A 21,803-nucleotide genomic window follows, 5' to 3' on the forward strand; every position below is an offset into this window, starting at 1 on the left:
CAAAAGGATTTTGAAGATCCGGAACTATGAGAACCGGTTCTTGAGTCACAAGATACTTAATTATTTCAAAGGCTTGTAGTTGCCTTGATCCCCAGCGAAAATGCATTCGCTTCTTAGTAAGGTCATGTAGAGGATATGCAACATATGTAAAATCTCGTATAAACCTCCTATAGTATGAACATAGGCCCAAGAAACTTCTAACTTCATGTACAGAAGTAGGTGTAGGGCATTCAATAATGGCTCGAATCTTCTCAGGATCCATTCTCACCAAATTGTGAGAAACAATATGGCCCAAGTAATGAATTTCTGAAAGGAAGAATTCACTCTTCTTAGCATTGACTTGTAGTCTATGCTTGCGAAGCTCTTGAAAAACAGTAGATAGATGTTTTCTATGCTCTTCTTCAGACCGTGAAAATATTAGAATGTCATCAAAGAAGACACTTGTGAACTTTGAGTGAGGTTTGAAAATTCTCTCTATCATTCGATTGAATGTGGTGGGTGCATTAGTCAAACCAAATGGCATGACTAGCAACTCGTATAGTCCAAATGTTGTACGAAAAGCTGTCTTATGAACATCTTTAGGTGCTATCCGTATCTAGTGATAGTTACTCTTGAGATCAATGCGACTAAAGGTACTAGCCCTTTGCAACTTATCCAAGATATCATCTATCCTTGGGATAGGAAAACGATTCTTGATTGTGATCTTGTTCAAAGATTTGTAGTCTATGCACATACGAAAAGAATCATCTTTCTTTTGAACAAGTAAGACTGGAGAGCAATATGGAGAAGAGCTAGGCTGAACTAACCCTTTTTCCTACAGTTCGTTTACTTGTTTTAGGATCTCCTCTTGCTGACTTGTACTTACTCGGTAAGGCGGTAAATTGCCTGGGATAAGATCAATTGTGTGATCTTCTGGGTGCTTAGGAGGTAACTCTCCTGGGAGTGAATTACTAAAACAATCTTCATATTGTTTAACAAAATCATATGTCTTGATCAATTAAAGAGAGGGGTTATTTTAAAGTCTGAAACTTAGAAGCATTAGTTGGTATTGTGTGTTCATTAGAGGTATCAAGTCCCCTTAAATCATTAGCTTCTTTTGACTCTCTCACAAAAATCATGTACGCAGAAATAGCTTTCTTCATTTCTTTAGAAATGCTAACATGACCAACCATTGGCACAGGCCAATCTCCTGTATTAGCAATGCATACTATGTTCGACCCTTGAATTGAAATGCAAGGGTTTTCTTAACAAAATCGGGAAGAGGTCTAATCTTGTAATGCTAAGGCATGCCTAAGATAACATCACAATTACCAATGGGTGTAAGTAGGAAAGATTCTTAGTCGTGGTAATCCCCAATTCCAAGATTTAACTTTCCTTGAATAGGAGTAGAATTGGTTGTGAGTTCTTCAAATGCCGAACGTGATCCAATTGGTGTTCCCAATCAATCCGATGGAATTTGTAGCCTTTCAACAGTATCAATTGACACAAAATTATCTGTGGAACTTGGATCAAAGAGTATCAAAACTCGTTGATTGTTGAGGGTCTCCCAACCCTTTAAGAGTTGTCTTTTCTTCTCATTTGAATGAGTGTTAGCTTGCACATCTAGAATAGAATTTGAGGATGGCGGAGGAGGATCTTTAACCACATTTGCTTCCTTCCTTTTGTGAGGACAATCAGGCTTTATATGCCCTAACTCATCACAAAGAAAGCACATTCCTTCCTCTTTGTACTTTTGTATCTCAGGGGGTGAGAGATACTTGCGCTTCTTCTTGTTACCCTCTGGCTTTGAATATTGGTCATGGGTAAAGGTAGGTCTTTTTCGATTAGTCCTGTCTCTTGGTTGATCATAGAGGTGCTCTTGTCTAGCTCTACAAGAACTCATCTCCAACTTTTGAGATGTACCAGGTGTATGCAAACTTTCAACTATGATGGCAGACTCCATCATGTGAGATAAGGTTTCATGTGGATACACCTTCATGGTTTTGTGTAAATGAGGGAGTAGGCCAGCTTCAAACTTCCTTTTCTTCTCTTTATCGTTGATCTCCATGAAAGGAGTAACCTTTGTCAATAGATGACGTACCAGCGAGACAATAGGGTTTGTGGGGAGGAACTCAGAGTGAACTCGGCAAGCATGGAGAAGAGAAGAGAAGAGAGGAGAAACTCTGATAAATGGAATGATGAAGTTCCGAATCATGGAGTGAATGTGATACAAGGAAACAAGGGTGCTGTAGCACAAGGAAGATGATGAAGACAACCAAGAATCACGAACTGCAATGTCCTCTTGAAGGGGTGTGAGGGTAGTAGAGAGGCTGGAGAGAAGAGGTGACAGATTGAATGAATCAGCCCCGTGAGGAATGAATGAGAGAGTGGCCTATAAATAGGCACACTTAGTCTCGGATGGCACCCCTTTTTGGGGCTGCAAACCTTAAACGTAAATCCTAAACGCAAAAATTAGAAACACAAAAACGCAAACTGCGAGTGAAGGGTTTCTCAACACCTCCTCTCAGGTCCAAAAAGGGGAACAAGAGAAGAGTGAGGTGGAGATGCAATGCTTATACAGCAGGTGCCACTTGGACAGTGTCCCTCATGGGGAAATTGTTCACTTGCCCAAGCACCCTAGTACAAAGATGATGAAAATATGCAATGCATAGGAGGTATGTCGGACGTTGTGTGGTGCTGAGAACCATAAGGATATATCCGTACTCGATCTCGGGAGGTGGCTCCATGTTGACCAAGTGACCAATGCAAGAAGAGAAGAGGAGGAAGAAGATGTAGAGGATCTTGAAGATCCAAGATTTCCATTGGAAAGAGAACCTGCAGTAAAGACCAGTAGACAGAGTGAACTGGAGAACCCGAAATACAACCTCGGGAGAGAAGCCACTAGCTTCGTGCATCTATGTTGGAAGGAATATGAAGGCCTCGTCACCAAGTCGCGGTTGAACCTCCGAGGTCCCGATCTAGGTGGTACCTGAAGATCCTGGGTATGAGTAGAAGAGATGACTGGTCGAAGACAGTCACCCCAAGAAAGTAGAGGATGGGTGAAGAACTTCATGTGGAGTAGGTTCCCCCTTTGAGGTGGGAGGTGGAGGGACCCCCGCTGAAGTCGAAGAAGTAAATGCCTCCTATGAGGGCAAAGAAATAACATCCCCCTCTGAATCCCCCTCTAAAGTAGATAGGGAATCCAAAAACTCATGGATCACGAACTCCGAAAACTATGTGGAGTAGGTTCCCCCTCTGAGATGGGAGGTGGGGGGACCCCCGCTGAAGTCGAAGAAGAAGTAAATGCCTCCTATGAGGGCAAAGAAATAACATCCCCCTCTGAATCCCCCTCTAAAGTAGATAGGGAATCCAAAAACTCATGGATCACGAACTCCGAAATGTCTGATGACGAAGGAGGTACCGCCGGTCGTGCCGAAGAAGATATTTGGGGTGCCGAAGAGCTGCCAAAGGTAGCCTCTCAAACTTGAGTAGTCAAGGATGGGAAAGGGTGGGGCTCAGAATGAGCAAGATGTGGGCAACAGTTGCTGTCTCTTGGTGGAGCAGATTGGGTAGCCGAAGAAGAGGAAGGAGTCGAGCAGCCACTATCTCTCGAAGGAGCAGATTGACGAGGAGACGGTATCAAACAATCACTGTCTCTTGATGGAGCGGACTGTAGATCCATAGGTCGTGGAAGCCACTGTACCTGAAAATAAGTGGGAGAAGACTGTCGTTGGCATTGCGACGATCTCCAAGAGGTTATAGTGCCAATCGATCCTCCATGTGCTTGAAAGGACTCAGTGCGCATCAGATGCGTCTTATTACCTTGAGCATAGTACTTTGATAGCCGATGCAGAACGATCTCTGTGGCCCAGAAAGGAGAGGTGGCACAAGGAGTGCTTGGTGGAAGACGCATGTACTTCGGGAGGGGGGGGGGGTGGGGAGCAAGGGTCGAAGTCGGCAAGCATTGGTGGTGTGTCCGGTGATGCCATGGAGCACCCAGTAGTCTAGACATCTGTTGGTAAAGAAGCCATGGATACTAGTGTGCCTTGCTGAAGAAGGAAGAGGTCAGCCACCATGAACCATGAACCGCAATGTCCACCTCAAGGGATGGGAGGGTAGTGGAAGGGCTGGAAGTGAGCTGCGAGTGGGAGGAGGATGTGACCAGCAGTAAGAGGTTGCAACCAGTAGAAAAACGCAGGTGAGGAGAGAGAAAGACTAAAAACGCAGGTAGCAGGATTGTGATGATGTGGCAGGCTGTACGGTAGCAGGTCTGCATAGGAACAATAGTCACCTGGTTGAAATCAGCTCCAAATTGCATGAAGAGGGCTGGAAATCAGGTGCCAATTGATGGAGACAACAATGGACAGCTTTGGCTGAGATGTCCTCCGCAAACGGGGTGTGGGCAGCAAACTGAAACACCTGAAATCTGCAAAAACGAGACTTTGATGCAGTGGAAGAATAAGAGAAGTGGATGCTGAACCCGCCACCGATCTTTGCCTTCACTGGAGTGGAGGATCTTTGCTGCTAGGTGAGTAGATCTGGCTTTGATACCATGTCAAAAGATGACGTACCAGCGAGACAGTAGGGTTTGCGGGGAGGAACTCAGAGTGAACTCCGCAAATATGGAGAAGAGAAGAGAAGAGAAGAGAGAAGAAACTCTGATGAATGGAATAATGAAGTTCTGAATCGTGGAGTGAATGTGATACAAGGGAACAAGGGTGCCGTAGCACAAGGAAGATGATGAAGACAACCACGAACCATGAACTGCAATGTCCTCCTGAAGGGGTGTGAGGGTAGTGGAGAGATTGGAGAGAAGAGGTGACGGACTGAATGAATCAACCGTGAAGAATGAATGAGAGTGTGGTCTATAAATAGACACAATCAGTCTAGGATGGCGCCCCTTTTTGGGGCTGTAAACCTTAGACGCAAACCCTAAATGCAAAAAGCAGAAACGCAAAAACACAAACTGCGGGTGAAGGGTTTCTCAACACTTGAGAAGAGTAGACCAAAACTTGTCCACATAACTAGTGACCTTCTCATGCTCTTTCTCGCCTAGCCAATCCCATTCCTTCTTGACATCATTCTCAAAATCAGGAGGCAAGAACTGAGCATAAAACTTCTTCTTGAACTTCTCCCAAGTCGTGGGTTTCCTTCCCTCCAAAATGAGAGTCAACCACCAATTGCAAGCGATGTCTTTTAAGTGCATGCCTACATGACTTAGCTTGGACTTTTTTGAGAAATTACCATCAGAAAAAGCAACTTCAAATTGGTTGACAAAGGTTAACGCCTTAGCAGGATCTCTCTTATCGGAGTAAGAGTGAAACTTTATGTCCTTATCTCCTGACTTGAAAGTCTTAGTCTTCTTAAGCTTGCTTCTCTTGTGGTTCCTCTTTGTCCGTTTGTGGATTGTACTAGACTTAGAATCAAGAGAGTAGGAACTAGAAGTTGACAAGGAGGAGGAGGAACTTGAGTAATCAGGGGAGTAGCTGGTTGCTGAGGGAGATGACTCCATCCTTATCCGCCTCACTCGAGGTGAGGTCTTTTTACTCTTCTTGATCCGAGAGTCCTTCTTTCTTCTAGGAAGTTTCTCAACTATTGGATGCTTTGCACCTTCACCATCAATTGGTGCAATGGTGTTTCTTCCAGTATCACCATCTTTTGGAGGATTCAGTCCTTCATAAGTAGCTTCTTCCCTTGCCTTTAAGCTGTCAATAAATTGACGTACTTCGGGAATTTTCAACAAGCTACGATACTCTGTCAATTGAGCCTGTAATTGCTCACTTGTAGGCACTTCATTAGTTGTCATCTTTACCTTCTTCTTGCAAGGATCGCCTTTACTTTGAGAAAAGCAAAGAGACCTGCTCTGATACCACTGTTATAAGATCCGAGATACACAGTTGACTTTCTTATATACTTAAAATATATATGGCGAATATTATGCTGGCATAGAGGGAGAATAGATGAGAGAAAAGAAAGATGTAGAGAGAGAGAGAGAGGTAGGGAAATTGGCAACACACTAAGGACTGGAAGATGGCCCCCCCCCCCCCCCCTTGCAGAGTTATATTATTCATAAGGAGCAAGCTCCTTCGTTACACATAAGCCGGTTTTTACTTGTAGATCTTGAAAACAAGATCACGGTTCCTTGCACGGTATACAACGGCTAACACTTGCACAACTTGGAAGTTGGTACCTTTTGATCCTTCTTGAGTCTCCTTCTCTCCTACACAATATGTGTAGGGCTCTCCTCTTGGCGCTTGATTTCAGCAAAGCTTCTGCAGCACTTGCACATTCTCTTCTCCTCTTGGAACTTGATTTCAGCAAAGCTTCCGTAGCACTTGCACCTTCTCTTCTCCTTTGGATGTATGCAAAGTGATGGTTCCTTGTTCCCTCCCTCACACCGAAGGAGAGCCTCCTCTTTTATAGGCTTTCAAGAGCTTCTCTTCTTGGAGAGAGACTTGAGTTGATTTTCATGCAAGAGGTTGTTCCAGGACCTACTCTGGAGCACTAATTTCGAGATATCCCTCTGTGCGTTGTTCAGATGGAAAAACATCCAACACGAAAGTTGTAGATCGCGCTGTTTTCGATAACCTTGCAGCTAGTTTTTAGAGATCGTCTTTCTATCGCGAGATGTTTTAAAAATGGATTCACCATGTCTTTTTTAAAAAGAACAGCTTCTCTTATTGTACTTTTAACTTGTGATCCATGCAACCAACTTAAGGAGAGTTCATTAAATTGCCTTGGGCCTCAACCTTAAGATTGACTTCCACACAAAAGCTTATGTCTTTTTTGACATTAGAAAGAGAAAATCACTTCTCTCCTCACTTCCAGAGGATCACGTCTCGTCTTTCTTAGTGAGAGAATTACCTCTCTTGTCTTTCTTAATGAAAGAAAAGACCTTAAACCTTAACTTGTAAGGGAGAGGATGACCCCAAATGAATGCAATGGTCATTACACACAAGTAAATGTTCCCAGGCGTCCCCGGATGCACACATAAATACATATACACAATGCTAATGCACTTCCTCTTCTTAGAACTTAATCCATCTTCATTTATGTGTAACTCCTTGGTTCTTGTGTACACTCTTACACTTGGCAAACACTTCTTTTCCCCTTCATAACTTGTACTGCCTGTACCAGATATCCCTGCGATAGTGCTTTGATCACCCCATTAAGTGATGCACTAGGGATATTGGTCTCTAAATGGTCTCATGGCCATGCTAGATCATCATCAACACTTAAAGAAAAGTGAGTCATTAATTTATTGACATGAATTTATTAAATAGAGAATGTATAATAAACAATCAATTTAGTGACACGACACGACATAATATCTATAGGCTATCGAGACAAGGCTGTTGAGACAGGGCAGCATCTATAGGCTGTTGAGACAAGGCAGCAACAGCAGTAAATGATTGATTTTCTTCAGTTCTTTGCATCTATAAGCTGTTGAGACAGGGCAATAGCAGTAAATGACTGATTTTCTTCAGTTCTTTGTGAAGAAAGTCTGAATTTTCTCTCTCCTCAACATTCTCTCTCATCTCCCATCCTTTCTATGGCCTTGCTCCGAAGATTATAACATTGAGATCACTTGAGATTAAGAAATTTCAGATTTCTTTGCTGTAAACCCTAATTTGCTGCAAAAATTAAGGTTGAGCAACAGCCTTGGGAAGCGTACCAGAAATTGAAACCTCCAAGACTTGGATTCAATAGGGCTGAAGCTGTTTTCAGACAAATTCAGGTAAAGGGACTAGCAAATCAATGAATTTGGGGCATTTTCCATCTCTATCAAAGCAAATGAAGGCCAATTGATTGCTTGACTCAAGGGGCAAATCAGATTAAAGACTTGTTGGTCATTTTGGACAGCAAGGGGAGTTGGAATACCGAAAGGGATTGGGAGAATCCCATTGTACATCAACTTCTTCTTGCATTAAGTTAAATAAATATAAAAAAGGACACCAGATTTGGGGCCAACAGGGTGTTCAATGTCCAAGATTATATAGTAAAGTGTGCATTTCAGTTTTGTGAATTTGTTAATTGTTGTAAATAGTGCTTAACCAGGTTATTTACCACCCTATCCGAGGAGGAAGGTTGGTTTCACTAGCATTGGTTGCTTAGTTAGGTCTAGATCTTTATCAGATGGATATTAAGACAACTTTCTTACATGGGGACTTGCATGAGGATTATTATATGCAGCAGCCTAAGGGCTTTGAGGCAAAAGGCAGGGAACACCTAGTGTGGAGATTGAGAAAAAGCCTTTATGGCCTTCAACAGACACCTAGGGAATGGTACCACAAGTTTGATGCTTTTATGTGTTCACAAGGCTATACACGCAGTAATATGGATCTGTGTTTATATACGAAGAAGGCTTGTGATGGTAGCCTTTTGATTTTGGCTCTCTATGTGGATGATATGTTGATTGCTAGGAGAGCTCCTGATGAGTTGCATGCTTCGAAAAGTCAGCTCAAGAAGAGCTTTGAGATGAAAGACATGGAACAGGTCTCATATATTCTTGGGATGCGCATTACGCGTGACTGCTCTTAGGAGCTTCGTTACTTGTCACAAAAGGAGTATATCCAGAAGGTCCTTGAGCGGTTTCATATGTAGAATGTTAAGCCTATTGGTTATCCTTTGTCTTCTCGTGTGAGGGTGAGTCAGGCCGATTGTCCACAGTTTGATGAGTAGAAGGCCGAGATGGCCAAGATCCCTTATGTATCTGCAGTGGGCAGTTTGATGTATGCCATGATAGCCACTCATCCTGACATAGCTTTTGCAGTGGGAGTTGTGGCACGCTATATAGCTACACTTAGCAGGTGCCATTGGGATGCTGTCAAGGGTATCATGAGGTACTTAAAGGGCACAATAGATATGTGTATATGTTATGGTGGCCAGGATACAAGAGTAATGGGGGACACTGACTTTGATTATGCTGGACATACAGGCAATAGAAAATCCACCTCTGGCTATGTGTTTACCTTTGCTTGGGGTGCTATTTCTTGGATGTCCAAGGTGCAGAAATACATGGCACTCTCTACTATAGAGGCTGAGTATGTTGCAACCACTAAGACTTGCAAGGAGGCTCTTTGGTTAGACCATTTGGTGGCAAATCTTGGTATGATTGACACGGTTCCTACATTGCATTCGGATTCCATGAGTGCTATCCAATTAGCTAAGAACCGGGTCTTTCACGTGAAGACGAAGCGCATTGAGGTGTGGTATTACTTTATCAGAGAGGTTATTGAGGACAAGTCTGTTGACCTTGACAAGATCTCGATTAACCAAAATCTTGCAGATCTGCTCACAAAAAGTCTCTTAGCAGAGTGTTTTGTCTTTCTTAGGAAGTTGATGGGCATTGGATGAGATGACCTCTATTTCTCATTCTGTTGTACTCTATGTACACATTGTAATTTGTTCTTTTTTTTTTCTTATTCCCTCTTCACTTGAGGCACATTTGACTTTAAGTGGGAGGTTGTTGGGAGTAAAGACGCTCGTGCTTAGTCGCCTGTGTATTATTATACTGATAGTATTTGCACTTACATACTCTAGGTGACGGACACCCATCATTGTCACTTCATTCTTTATTCTTTCAGTGATATTTGAATAAAGGAAAGACCGGTCACACATTGTGATTGTTGGAGTTTCCACATCTTGAGTCTCTCTCTCTTGCTCCATATGCTATAGTTCACACCTCTCTTGCTTTCGCTTGCTTGTGCTTCCACTTGGGCTTCTCCCTTCAGTTTGAGCCATTCAGTCTATTCAGCCTACAGGAGAGAGAAAGGAGGCGTTGCTGGTCTGATTTGCAGAAATTGGAGGATCTTTTGTAGTAGGAGAAGGCCATTTAGGGGTAGATGATATCAGCTGTTTGGGAAAGATCTTGGCATTTCTCAGCCATTCTCAGTAGATCTTAGCCAAATTTGGTGGACAGCAGTGAAAATTCTGTTGTGAACCCTAAAATTTTGTAGAAATTAGGGTTCAGTACAGCCACCTAGGGACCCATGCCATTAGTCAAAGGCATCATACACTGAAATCAGCGCCTGAAATTCAAGGAATTATCAAGGATTTCAGATGTTGGCTTATCCATTGTGATTTTGGGTAGCATTTGGCTAGTTGGGTCCTATTTGTGCAAGTCCTAGGTAAAGATCAAGGGGCAATTGGACCGAATCGCTTGTTGATTGTTTGTATAGCAAGGGGATTTTAGATTAACTAAGGAGATTGTGGAATCTTAGCTTATATTCAATCTATTAGCAATTAAAGTTAAAGAAAAACTGAAAGGGATGCCAGTTTTGGGGCCAACAGGGTGTCTACTACCCAAGATTATTAAGATAAAGTGTGCATTTCAGTTTATGCTTATTCATTGATTGCTGTAAGTGAGTGCTTAATCAGGTGTTACCACCCTGTTTGAGAAGGAAGGCTGGTTTCAATGGGGCTGAATGGTGGGCAAGCTGTCTATTTATAGACGTGGAAGGATCCTCCCAAATTAGGATTTTGCATGTGGGACATAGAAACTCTTTAGAACCACTCCTTGTTTAATGAAACTTTTGGTAATTCATTATTTTAGGGCTATTTTAAAGAGCTATTCAGAATGGAATGAATTTTTAGCTCAACATCAGGCACTTGGATTAGCGGAGGAGATTAGTGAATCTTAGTTGCACTCCATCCATTTGCAATTGAAGATAAAGAAATACTGCAAGAGGTGCAAGTTTTGTCAGAGTGCAGCGGTGCGGAAGCGTAGGACTGAGAGAGAGAGAACGCAGAGAGAGAAGGGAGAGAAAGAGATAGTGTACACTGAAGATCTGCTGTATAAAGAATGCTGAATACAAAGATATACACGGGCGCAGTGCGCTGGACTGCGTGTCTCCACCTCGACGATGCGACCTGCTGTCCACCTCGAAGTCTGCTGCAGTCTGCACTGTCTGCTGTCTGAAATCTGCGAACAGAGACAGAGATCTGCACGGCACCGGTCTGTAATCTGCGACAGAGAATGATCGCCAGACTGCTGAAAACGTCAGCAATAAATAGGCGAAAAACTGCCTGGAATAGGGCGCCAAAATAGGGCGCAGCCTGATAAAAATCGACTGCAGGCAGTCGGACTGCCACGTGGCAGTCCGACTGCACAGTCCGACTGTGCAGCTGGTCCGACTGCTGGACCAGCTGTGCTGCTGCTTGAAAACAGGCTATGATCTCTGACACCCCCTCTCAGAGCCTGGACAGGGCAGAAGCCTGAGGGATCTGGAATGTTGCCGAAGTAGAGCTTGAGGAAGCGCCTTTGTAAACAAATCCGCAAGATTATCCTCCGTCTTGCAATACTCCACAGTGATGGTCTCATCCAAAAGCTTTTCTCGGATGAAGTGGTACTGGATCTCAATGTGCTTCGTCCGGGCATGAAAAACAGGGTTCCTTGCCAAAGCAATGCAACTCTCATTGTCACATCGCAGCAATGTAGGACGAGTCTGGGGGCACCCAAGCTCCTCCAACAATCTCCGAAGCCACACAACCTCGCATGTGGTGGAAGATGCGGCCCGATACTCCGCCTCAGTAGACGAAAGGGCTACCGTGGGCTGCTTCTTGCTACTCCATGAAATAACACCTGCACCCAAAGTAAAGCAGTAACCTGTTGTAGACCGCCTGTGGTCCACGTCACCGGCCCAATCCGAGTCGCTCCAACCTGCAAGTACAAGATCTGACCCATCTGTCCCTGCGGGGTAATGAATCCCCAAATCAGACGTCCCCCTCAGATACCGAAGGATCCTCTGAGCAGCCTGCCAATGCATCGTCTTAGGTTCACTCATGAACCCTGCCAAGAGCCCAACAGCAAAACATAGATCAACCCTGGTGTTGAGAAGCCAAATCAAAGACCCTATCAACTGTCGATAGCGGGAAGCATCCGCCAAAGGAGAAGCTGAGTGGGAAGTGGCCTTCCAGTTCGGATCCATAGGAGTAGAGAGGGCCCGACAATCTTCCATCTCAAAAGACACCAAGAGCTCCTGAACATATCTCTGTTGGGAGAGAAAGATCCCCCTCTGAGACTGAAAAATCTCATGTCCTAAAAAGAAATGGAGTAGCCCCAAATCCGTCATCTCGAACGTCCGATGTAAAGCTGACTTTGTCTCCTGGACCTGCTGTGCATCATCACCTGTGACAATCAAATCATCAACATATAATACAAACAGCACACAACCATCCTCGGAAGTGTGAACATACAGCTGCGGATCGGCCTTGGACCGCCGATATCCCAACTGAGATTGGAGGAACGAATCAATCTTCTCGTTCCACGCTCGCGGGGCCTGCTTGAGACCATACAGGGCCTTCTTCAACCTGTAGACTTTCCCGTCCGAAGAACCAAAGCCAGGAGCCAGCCAAAGCAAGAACAGCTCTAATGGTTGCCATACGAGCTGTAGGGGCAAAGGTGTCATGACAGTTAATCCCTGGGCTCTGGGCAAAACCCTTAGCAACAAGGCGAGCCTTGTGCTTATCCAAAGTACCATCACTGAGATATTTGGTCTTGAAGACCCACTTAACTCCAATCACCTTCTTCTTCGGGGGGCGTGGCACAAGTGACCAAGTGCCATTCCTCTCAATAGCCTCCAGCTCAGCTTCCATAGCTTTCTTCCATGGGGCGGACTGTAAAGCCTCCTTCACGAAGGTGGGCTCTCGATCCTGCATAACTCGGGACATCAAACAATAATTGGAGCACACAAGCTCCGAAGAATGCGCCTGGTGCCTCCGTGACCGCCGCGGACCATCCTGCGGTCCCCACTCCTCAGGAACCCCCTCGATCCCTGAATCACGGAGTGTGTCACGGGCCCAGCGAGGAGGAGGCCGAACCTCCCCTCGTCGTTCTCCATGAGTAGAAGACTCTGGAATGTCCACCGGTGGTAACTCCTCAGAAGGAGCCGGTGGAACAGTAGACTCTGTATCAGAAACAGAATCATAATCAAACGGCACAGGCTCCAGCGGAACTGTAGAAGGAGCCAAACTCTCCCCTGGATCTCCAAGAACGGGATGCTCCTCACCCGTTGAAGAAGCCGGAACCTCCACAAACCGCACATCACGGCTAGTATATACATCCCGCTTGACGGGATCATAAAGTCGGTAGCCTTGGGACTGGGAGCTGTAGCCAACAAATACCTGTTTGCGGGAAGCCGCTTCGAATTTGTCACGGTGAGCTTTGGGAATGTGAACATAGGCATCACACCCAAAGACCCGAAAGTAAGAAACATCTGGCTTCGACCCAAAATACGCCTCAAATGGAGTCATCCCTTCCACGGCCGAAGTAGGAGATCGGTTAAGAATGTGGACTGCAGTAGCCACAGCCTCGGCCCACAGAACCTGGGAGGTCTGTCGGTGCTCCATCATGGTGCGCGCCATCTCGATCACACTACGGTTCTTCCGTTCGAGAATACCATTTTCTTGTGGAGTATTCGTATTGGCAAACTCCTGGTGAATTCCTCTATCTGCACAAAACCGATCAAATTCATTAGAGACAAATTCACCTCCCTTGTCGGATCGCAAGGTCTTCAACTTCCGGCCTGATCGGTTCTCCTCAAAGAGAAGCCAATCCTTGAAGTGCGAGAAAGCTTCTGATTTTAGTGCCAAAAAGTAGGCCCATGTCATCCTGCTATAGTCATCCACGATCAGCATGAAGTACGAGCTCCCACGCAGGGACTCATTCCTCATAGGGCCACATAGATCCGTAGATACTAACTCCATCGGTGAAGTAGACCGCCGCGAAGCGGTGTGGGGAATGGCATCCCTATGCTGCTTCCCCCTTATGCAGGAGACACATGGCTGCTGGCTCACCACTATATCCGGCAATCCTCGAACAAGCTGTCCCCGTGACGCCTTCCGAAGATAGTCATAGTTCAGGTGACCAAACCTAGCATGCCATAATTCAGACTGTGACTGTGAGGTAAGAAGAAGAGTAGAGAGGGCAGTGGAAGACTTCAGTTTGTAAATGCCGTTCTCCTCATATCCAGATGATAGAACCTTCCTCGATTCACGATCAAGGACTCGCACTGTAGAACTGTCAAACTCCACCGGAAGACCAAGAGAGCAAATCTTATGGACTGAAAGGAGATGGTACCCCAATCCTGGTACATGCAAAACCTCTGAAGTATGGGTGCCACCTCGTCCATCCGGAATAAGCTGCATCTTACCCCGACCTGCAATAGAAACTGAAGAGCTGTCTCCAATGAGAACCTGCCCACGCGAAGGTCGCAGCTGGGCAACACCATCTGATGAAGGAGTCATGTGCCGTGAGGCACCACTATCAATAATCCACTCTCGAGATTGGGAAGCCGCCATCGCAGCATCAGAAGCATTCGTTGAAGCGTCCTCAATGACAACTAAGTGTAGAAATGCAGCTGATGAGGGTGTAGCCACCGCTCCAGAATCCTTGGTTTCCTTCTTCTTGGTGTCCTTCGAGTCTTTGTCAGGGCAATCCTTCTTCCAATGGCCAGTCTTTCCACAAATATGGCATGTGGAGTCTTTGTCCTTGTCCTTCTCCTTGTCCTTCTTGGACTTGTTATCCCCCTTCTTCTTCTTTGGGTCCTTCCCCTTCTTCTGAGAGGCTTGACCTGTCAACGCCTCCGTCTTGGAAGCATTCTGTCCCTTTAACTGTTCCTCTTGGTCCAAGACCATAGGAACCAACTCCTCCCACCGAAGAGTAGACTCTCGCCCCGAAGCAATAAGGGCAGAGTAAAATGTACCGAATCGTGGCGGCAACTGGGACAAGAGTGTAATCGCCATGTCTTCGGAGGAGATCGGCTTCCCCGCATTCTGAACCTGCATCTGTAGCTGCCTTAGCTTGTTAATGTGTTCCCTTAGCGAAGAAGACTTATTGACGGACAAGGTCCGCATCTGAACCTCCAAAGAAACCCTCTTCATCAGGGTCATCCGATTGTACATTTGATCAAGCTCCAGCCATATCTCACGAGCCACCGTCAAGTGCTCGATGTGAGCGATCACGGCTGTAGTGCATGATAGAAAGAGAAAGGATCGAATCCTGGCATTCAGTTTGTCCCAATGAGACTGGGCCCTGGCCAACTCCGCACGAGCATCGGAAGAGAGTTTGGACTCATCTCTTACCGAAGGCCGGTCAATATCTTCCTGTACCAACTCCGCCAAATCATAGGACTCCAGAATGGCCAACATCATAACGCGCCAAATGCGGTAGTTGTCGCCGTCGAGCTTCTGATCTGTAGGAAGAGCCGGTAGGACAGGCACCTTCCGGTCCATAATTGCCTGGAACTCCAGGTCCATCTCTGTAGACATCTTCACCTGCAATGCCTTCTCAAACGCAAAAGCAGCCCCCTCTGATTGGGTAAACTCAGCCTGCTAAGGCTCTTCTGCGTCCCGAAGCTTCTTCACCCGCCGGAGGCGATGAAAAAGCAAAACCTGCACTTTTAGGTTGAAAACTCAAACTTTCTCCGCGTCAAACAGCAGTAAACAGCAGCAAATCCACCACCTGTACTCCTTTCCTGTGCGCCCACGCTCGTTTCAGCCTTGTTCCAAGGCGCAGCCCTCCTGTCTGCCCTTAAACGCAAAAAACGCAAATTTGTGTCGCGATGGAAACTCCTCTTCAGGTTGATTCTGCGCTCAGTCAGCCCTCAAACACTGCTCTGATACCATGTCAGAGTGCAGCGGTGCGGAAGCGTAGGACTGAGAGAGAGAGAACGCAGAGAGAGAAGGGAGAGAAAGAGACAGTGTACACTGAAGATCTGCTGTATAAAGAATGCTGAATACAAAGATATACACGGGCGCAGTGCGCTGGACTGCGTGTCTCCACCTCGACGATGCGACCTGCTGTCCACCTCGAAGTCTGCTGCAGTCTGCACTGTCTGCTGTCTGAAATCTGCGAACAGAGACAGAGATCTGCACGGCACCGGTCTGTAATCTGCGACAGAGAATGATCGCTAGACTGCTGAAAACGTCAGCAATAAATAGGCGAAAAACTGCCTGGAATAGGGCGCCAAAATAGGGCGCAGCCTGATAAAAATCGGCTGCAGGCAGTCGGACTGCCACGTGGCAGTCCGACTGCACAGTCCGACTGTGCAGCTGGACTGTGCAGCTGGTCCGACTGCTGGACCAGCTGTGCTGCTGCCTGAAAACAGGCTATGATCTCTGACAAGTTTTGGGGCCAACAAGTTGTCTATTGTCCAAGATTAAGTGGTAACATTTGCATTTTTAGTTTATGTGAACTTTATGCTTGTTGTAACTAGTGCTTAATTAGGTTATTTACCACCCTATCTGAGGAGGAAGGCTGGTTTCACATGGTGTGCTGTCAAACTGAACGTCATTATCGGTAGATGAGTATCTATGTTTGGGTTTGGAACCACCCTATGCTCCATTCTATCCGATTTCCACTCCATGCACCTCCGAAAGTTGGCGACCCCCCTTGAAGCTAGGAGACCATCAAGCATGAAGAAGTCATGTGGCTTCACGTTTACCCTCATCTTTGGGTCTCTGGTGCATCAGATAGTCGATGAGTGGCTCTGATGCCAACTATAAAACACGAATCATCCAAAGCATACAACTTATTGTGAAGAGCAAATGTGCTCCATGTTGACAGAAAATGCGTGTTGTCTAGTCCAGATCTCTGAGCAGCCACAAAAACTCCTCGGAGTGTGCCCATCTTGTTGTTCAGTTATCCATTCTTGCAGGAAATGGAAAAATTCCCTTACAGGAATGACCATCCGGCCTTGTGGCTGTGGTCTGTTGGCCGACCAGCCACTTATGTGTCTGTGATGAGTGAGCCAAAATGTCCAACTGCCATGCCACAACTTTGCTTGCCTGTGCCTGCCTGTCCATACACCCATGCTCAAATTTCCCAACCTATCTCAACACAATTGTTTGGGAAAAGGCATCAACCTCCATTAGGTCTTCTGGGAACTCAGCTGTAAGATGTCATTTGCTAACAGGGCTTAACAATGGTGTCAAGGGTTGGGCTTTGAAGTCTCTCTAGTAGGCTGGCTTGCTTTTGTGCCCAATAGAGTATCCCATATATCAAGGCTGTCAGAATCTGTTTGAGTTTGGTGAGGCCATGCATGAAGCAAGTGTACAACATGTAAACAAGTGGAGTTCTCACAAATAACTTGCCACATGAAGATGCGCAGGAAGGAGATGGATCATGGATTGAAAAGGAAAATTTTCATCATACAGACCATTCATAAGCAAAGATGAAAATATACTAATTGTTATGAGCAAATACTGTTTACTATAATCCATGGGCAATTAGTTATTTGTGAGTTGGAGCCACATGCATTGTGTGTGCACAAAACATAGTGCTTACACAGACACCGATCATTCGTACAGTACACATGGCTTGCACAGGGAACTGGTGAATCTTTGTATGCATATAGAGTGCCAGTGCACATGGCATGCTGTTTGAAGGGTAAGGTTTTGGCAGGAAGAAAATAAGTCCAACAAAAAATTTTCTGCAATATTTTTATGATATTTAAATGGTCAGTTGAATTGAAATGCTCAATCTTGTGATTTTGGGCTTTTGTCTCCAGTTCCATGACTCATTTTCTAACATTACTTAAACTTGCTAGAGCCTTCACAATACTTTGAAATCTGATTAGTTGGTGGTGTTCTGGCAGGTCGCGCAAAATCTTTGTTAAAACCGGACAGTGCTTTTTGCTAAATGGTTGTATCTTCTTGGGAAGGTGACACCATGCCCGTTTATATTTTTGACAAATACTATTATGCACGTTCTTGTGTGTCACCTTTGTTGCATGCTCGCCCCCCCATCACATGACATGCTTTGATGCTAAGCTCATGATTCACATGCTATCTTACTGACTTGCTAAGTGCCATTTGAACCTTTTACATGTGGCTGCAAATGTTCTTGAGAAGGGAACCTCTTAATATTTTGTAGAAATTTCTGGAATTGTCTTTATGCAATTTAATACTGTAAACTAAGCTGATGTACAACTAGATTGCTGGGTGCCTGCCAAGTTTCAAAACTTTTGCCATGCTTGAACTATGTACTGCTAATTTGCCTCATGATTCCACAATCTCTATGATTCTTTGTATTCTCTGTACTCAAGTAGGACATATAATCTCATAAATTGACACTGTATGTAGCTTGCTTGATTAGTGACTTTCTTTTGGTATTCTTATTGCAGCATTTTCTTTCTCCAAAAAGTTATAGTTCCTACCTTGCAATGGCTGTTAATGTCTAATTACAAGGAAGAGCAGCAGGCAATTAGACTTGGAGAAACCTTCACACCCCAGAAGATTTTTGTTGGAATCTGCTATGTGAGTGCATCTTTCTCACCTTTTTAGATCTGAAGTATAGCTTAAGATCTTGATTCTTGGATTGGGCTTACCTGGAATCAGCATGAGTATTGCGAAGCAACTGATTGACATGCAAGGCTTGAAATTCTTGAATTGGTGCAAGGCTTACCTGGAATCAGCAAGAGTATTGCGAAGCAACTGATTGACATGCAAGGCTTGAAATTCTTGAATTGGTGCAAGGCTTACCTGGAATCAGCAAGAGTATTGCGAAGTAACTGATTGACATGCAAGGCTTGAAATTCTTGAAGTGGTCCGAAATCTTATGAGCTTTTGGTGTGGAGGTGGTTAACAGAATTTCTGGTATCAAGCTCGAGGAAAGAAATCTCCAAGTGTTTACTTGAAATCCGCTTGCCAATAGGCTAGAAGCTTTAGAATATCTTTTGAAATCTGGTTCAAAGCTTGTCATTTTATGAGTACTGAGGTAAACGCTGGTGACTGTGGAAATGAAGAGCATCAAAAGAAGTGTCTGTGGTTGTGCTTTATCTGGTTCAACACTTCAATATCCATGAACCTGCCGAATCAAGCTTGTCTTGTAAATTTTGTATGATATAGGCCTCCTCTCAACAGTCAACATAGTCAGCTCATGTGGCAGCAGTAGTAGCTCTTAATCTCAGGCAGGTCTTGGGATCTCTGATGCACCAGACATAAAGCTGTTTTTTTGACCTCCAACTTTGACCTTTAGCTTTCCTTTCATGGTCCCAGTTTCTGTATCAGCTTCAGTCTTTTGGCATGCTGGAAAATAATGATTTAAAGCACCTTCATTTTCACTTCTTCATCCATTTTGCTACTGATGACAAGACCAAGCCTTTGAAAAGACGAGAGGTTTTCTGGTGGTTTAAGGAGTTATTTGAATAATATGTTGTGCAATGGTGAATCAGCGTGTGAGATGCATTTCTTTGCATTAAAACCGAATGAACTAATTGAAAACTGTTAGAAAACTGATAAATGACTGTGCAGAAACTGATTCAGCTAGTCTGAAGCTTAGATTGAAAAGAAACCTTTGAAATGTAGCTGCTTGATTCTCTTTGGGTTCAAACGGTATGCTTATGACATGTGAGTGATGACTTGGTTCAAATTATCATGCAGGTGTTTTGGCTATATCCCCTGAAACTGATAAGCTTTATCATCAACTTTATTTGGTGAGGGTGAGATTGAGTTCCGTAAATTTTGTTTCTGTGCAGTTACTTTTGGGATGATGAGAGGAGATTTGGTCTTAATGATACCTGATTTGGTTTGTGTTGACAGGTACAATGAAATTGCAGAGCAAGCTTACGAAGTGCTGGAAAGAAATCAGAATATGGAATCTTTGCAAAAACAGCAGCAACCAACTCAGAGACGACGAGCAGGTCAGGGCAGTGGGGAATTAGAGAGGTGACTAGAGGCTGCTGTCGGTTTTAGTCTGCGTATGCTTGGCGTTTAGTGAGCTCAGTCTATTTTCCTTTTCCTCCTTGAGAATGTGTGTGCTGTTTGGTGCAGCATACTGTTGAACATTGGTGAGCAGATCTGGTCTTTCAGCATGCTAATCATGTTTCTCATTGAGGTATGGCTTTAAACATGATAACTTCTTGTCGTTAACTTATCAGATGTTACATTTTTGCATTATGAATGGGAGACACATGTAATGACCTAGAAAGACAGTTGTGTGATGTTGAAGTCTGATTATATTCAGTGTAGATTTAGCACGATGAACACAGAAAAGGAAAGACCTTTTATGGGAATCAAATCAGAATAAAGGCTGTAAAAAGCTTTAAGGTAGCTACTGCTACAGCTCCAATTTTAAATGGATCCCAGCAAACGCTTTGTGGTTGATATTGATGCATGGATGGGGAAACGGCCCAAAATGTGTCTTGGAGGGGCCCAAAATGTCAAAATGCATGATATGCTTTTCCAGTACTAAACGTTTCAGGTTTTTTGAAATGTTTGTCATCTGCCATCTTCCTAGGTTTTAAATGTTTTGGGACAGGTGTTTTCCACATGACCACGGGATCTGAGATGTTTTGAAACCCAAAGCTAATTGGGTATGAAGTTATAATCCATTTAACTAAAAACGTCCTTTGGACGTTTTTAGGTCAATAAAAACATATTGTTTTAATGAAAAGTGTCATGTGTCTTTAAGGTCAGTTTTTTGCTGGTTAATCCATTTCTACTTGACACTTTTGGAGTAGTTCGTTTTCATGATGGTGCTTTCAAGTCTTCTCAATAGTGGGCTTCTTGACCCCCGCCCACCCCTCGTAAAGGGTAATTGTATAAATGACCAAAACATAATCTCCAAAGTACAGTATGACCAAGAGCACAAAGACACAGCATGACCAAAAGTACAAAGGGTCTATATGACCGATAGGAGAGTTGGAAGAAACTGCAGCATGCCAAGGAAGCAAATTCTGACGAATTCGTCAAGGGTAGTTGTAAAAATTACCAAAACATAATCTCCAAAGTACAACATGACCAGGAGTACAAAGATACAACATGACCAAATCTACAAAGGGTCCCTATGACTGATAGAGGAGTTGGAAGAAACTGCAGCATGCCAAGAAAGCATATCCTGTTGAAGGAGAATATCTACTGGTGCAATCATGTCGAGCTGCCAATGAAGAAGGCCTCTCAAGTGGACTATATAACTCTGTACTCCTGAAGAGGGATCGAAAATGAATGCATTTTGCATAGTCCATACATGCTTACAACCTCAGAAGTGTAAAAAGTGCAAGAACATATTAGGCTGCACAACATCTGAGAACTTGGGATGTCCAAAGACCCAATTCTTTGGAAGCATTGACAACCCTACCAATTAAACCTAATGGTAGGTAGTAGTGACCAAACTTTCCTCGCCATTGGACAAGAAAGGAGTCAATGATGAGAAATGTCCACATATCAACCATTTGAAATATGACATTTGGAGAGTTCAGAGGCAAGAGAAAGAGCATTGTTCAACATTCACTAGATGAAGACATTGCATTTGAATGGTGTTTTGTTGAGCCAGCCTATCATCACCACAAATTTCCACCAGGATTTACCTTTATGGAGACCCCTACTGTTGTTGCCCTTTTGGGCTAGCAAATCCTTATCCCGCATAAGCAAGTGGTATATTTGATTCATTGAAACACGGTCCTAACATAGCCGACCATTAATCATCCAAACCTGGCAAGGGGTATCTTGATTCAATGGGGGAAAAGGTTGCATGGCATGCAAGAAGGTGGAAAAGTAGTCCCATAAATGACAATAGCCTTTAGGAACACAAAATAAGTGTCAAATTGATCTGAAAGACATGATAACATCACTTGTAGGTAGAAGAGCATGAACAATAGTGATTAGTCCTAGGCAGTGCCATTCTATTCACTATTGGCCTTTGTTCTCATCCACCTTTCCATGAGAGAAGCTTCGGAACCACTAGCAAATTAGCCCTTAAGGAGTTTTCTGCTCATGATCCAGAGGTGGGTGCCGGGAAGATTTAACAAGCACCAATTTCCAGGAATGGATCAAATGATTCAAAAGCCTAGAAGATTTAAGATGAATATGCTATTTAGCATTAA

At 44.3% G+C, this 21,803-nt stretch overlaps 1 protein-coding gene across 1 annotated transcript in view; it reads left to right on the forward strand.

Moving 5' to 3' along the window:
* The window catches only part of LOC148025312 (etoposide-induced protein), a 51,011-nt gene that overhangs the window by 22,874 nt on the left and 6,334 nt on the right, over window positions 1-21,803 (forward strand). Inside the window, exons 2-6 of the mRNA XM_087692245.1 lie at window positions 17,577-17,642; window positions 18,105-18,237; window positions 19,363-19,415; window positions 19,522-19,647; window positions 19,753-19,816. Of these exons, the coding sequence (XP_087548371.1) occupies window positions 17,577-17,642; window positions 18,105-18,237; window positions 19,363-19,415; window positions 19,522-19,647; window positions 19,753-19,816 (442 nt within the window). The remainder of the gene's footprint in view (window positions 1-17,576; window positions 17,643-18,104; window positions 18,238-19,362; window positions 19,416-19,521; window positions 19,648-19,752; window positions 19,817-21,803) is intronic.

The sequence above is a fragment of the Lygodium microphyllum genome, chromosome 14 (assembly GCF_053477565.2).
Source record: "Lygodium microphyllum isolate KBCC chromosome 14, Lygodium_microphyllum_v1.1.10, whole genome shotgun sequence".
NCBI lineage: Eukaryota > Viridiplantae > Streptophyta > Polypodiopsida > Schizaeales > Lygodiaceae > Lygodium > Lygodium microphyllum.